The sequence below is a fragment of the Microtus ochrogaster genome, assembly GCF_000317375.1.
Source record: "Microtus ochrogaster isolate Prairie Vole_2 chromosome 14 unlocalized genomic scaffold, MicOch1.0 chr14_random_3, whole genome shotgun sequence".
NCBI classification, from domain to species: Eukaryota; Metazoa; Chordata; class Mammalia; order Rodentia; family Cricetidae; genus Microtus; species Microtus ochrogaster.
This window is the reverse complement of record NW_004949098.1, coordinates 13,754,443-13,756,513: the sequence shown is the minus strand read 5'-3', so window position 1 is coordinate 13,756,513 and position 2,071 is coordinate 13,754,443. Positions and strand designations below refer to the sequence as shown.

Sequence of the window (2,071 nt, the reverse complement as noted above, 5' to 3'; positions counted from 1 at the left end):
CTCCCCCAGTAAGTTGATGATTGCAAAATAAATCATAAGAACGTACATGTTATCAAAACTAGTATAAAAATAGCCACATACATACTTTTAAATATGAAAAGCAAACCTATCACTTTTGCCTTTAAATAGATTTCTGCCTGGTGTGGTAAATACATTTAATCTCAGCAGCCAGGAGGCTGAGAAAGGAGGATCATAGCGAGTTTGGGTTCACTAGGACTATAGTGAATTCCAAGCTATCCTCAGATACAAAGTTGGATTCTGTCTCAAAATATAACACAATAAAACATAAAACAGATTTCTGCCTCCATTTGTATCAAAATCTCTGGGCAACTGGAATATACACAAAGACTGTACTTTGTACAGTCAACAGCTATGCAAAAGGAGGGCTTAATCATAATTTATGCATACAAGGCAAATTGTTTATTCAAAACATCCATTTACTTACTGGAAGGGGTCAAAGTAGGAAAGGCAGTAATGTATATTTTTTCTTACGTGATCTTTTTTGAGTTCAGTTACATCAAATGATCAAAGTGGGCTTAACATATCATTTAAGATATTTTCAGCTTTGAAAAAAGCGACCTTAGTATTGAATCGAGTCTGTCTCAACAAATTACAATCAATACAGTGAAAACTTTTCCTTGAAGTCTATGACCAGATTCCAAACTTGCAGGGCAATCTTCAGAAGGACTGGAATGTAAAATGTTGAGTTTATTTTAGATATCATCGATGTCTTCATCATCATCATCCCCAATGTCATCAAACTGAATTTCATCATCATCTCCAAGACCAAATGTATCAGTTTCATTGATTTTAGCATGCTCTGGAAGCTCGCCATATGCCTTGAGACTTCTAGCTTCATCTGCATTGTATTTTAAAATGACATCGGCTTTGTTATCCTGGTAATCTCGGAGGCCCACCAATATGATGTCTGAGGTATTTATCCAAACCTTTTTTCTCAATTTGCCTCTGATATGGCATAGTCTCTTCACACCATCGAAACACATTGCTTCTAATCGTCCATTTCCCAACATTTTGATTACCTGAGCATATTCTTGCCCATCCTCTTTGAACACCAGCTCTCGCTTTTCAGACTCATTCTCATTCTTTCCTCTACGTCTGTTTTTACCTCCTTTTCCTTTATTCTTGGGCATGGCGGCAAAGACGGGCTGGCGGCGTGTGGAACCGTGCTCCGGGTGGTGTCGGCAACGGAGGTGACTGGGGGTGGGGGGTGGGGCGACGCTGAGAAACGCGCGGGATGAAGACAATGAGACGCATGCTAGGAAGAGGTTGGTCACTGGTGCTTCTGAGAGCCGCCTGCGCCCATGTTCGGCAGTGGCAAAATCAGTTGTGAACTTCTTTACTGTCCCAGGAGATTGTTTTGAGTACCTAGATGAGACCTTGAGAACACCTTGACTATAAACTTTGAGAGCCTGAGGAAAGAACCCAGACAAACGCTGCATAGATGATACCTGTTTGGATTGTAGTCACTATGTTTGTGTTAATTTATTGTGTTTCAATAGGAAACTAATACAATACAGTTTCAATACGATAAACTGGGACTAAAAACATGAAAAACTCAGTAACCTGCATCTCAGGAAATTTGCTAAGGATAATTCTGCTGAGCTTTCTCACTCTATATGGTGATGATGCAGATATGCAAAGAAGGATCATGTAGAAGTGGAGGGTGTGTACAAAGTAAATCTTCAATGACCATGCTGTCCACAATTTGGCCTCTAGAGTTTATGAACCTGCATAGGTGAAAAAGCATGAAATAAAAAGGAGCTGGATGTAGTGTCATGTAATCTAGCAGTCAGAGAGAAGGGGTATATGAGTTGAGGTTCAGGGTCACATTTCCACTTTAGAGTACTAGTCAATGTTAAAAAAAATGACATCTTGAATTTTACATGCAAATGGATGGAATTAGAAAACACTATCCTGAATGAGGTAACCCAGACCCAGAAAGATGAACATGGTATGTACTCAGTTATAAGTGGATACTAGCTGTAAAGCAAAGGATATTGAGCCTGTAGTTCATTATCCTAGAGAAGCTAAGTAACAAGGTAAACCCTAA

General features: G+C 39.4%; 1 protein-coding gene across 1 annotated transcript; it reads right to left on the bottom strand.

The window, feature by feature from the left end:
• Positions 1-503: 503 nt before the first annotated feature.
• Positions 504-1,203, bottom strand: LOC101981125 (eukaryotic translation initiation factor 1A, X-chromosomal-like). The gene has a single exon (XM_005364779.3). The coding sequence runs from the start codon at positions 1,149-1,151 to the stop codon at positions 714-716; it is 438 nt and encodes a 145-aa protein (XP_005364836.1). The 5' UTR covers positions 1,152-1,203; the 3' UTR covers positions 504-713.
• Between the last annotated feature and the right edge of the window lie 868 nt (positions 1,204-2,071).

Bases quoted from the DNA above. Each gene is read 5' to 3' on its own strand.
- LOC101981125 (XM_005364779.3), bottom strand. From the start codon at position 1,151: ATGCCCAAGAATAAAGGAAAAGGAGGTAAAAACAGACGTAGAGGAAAG.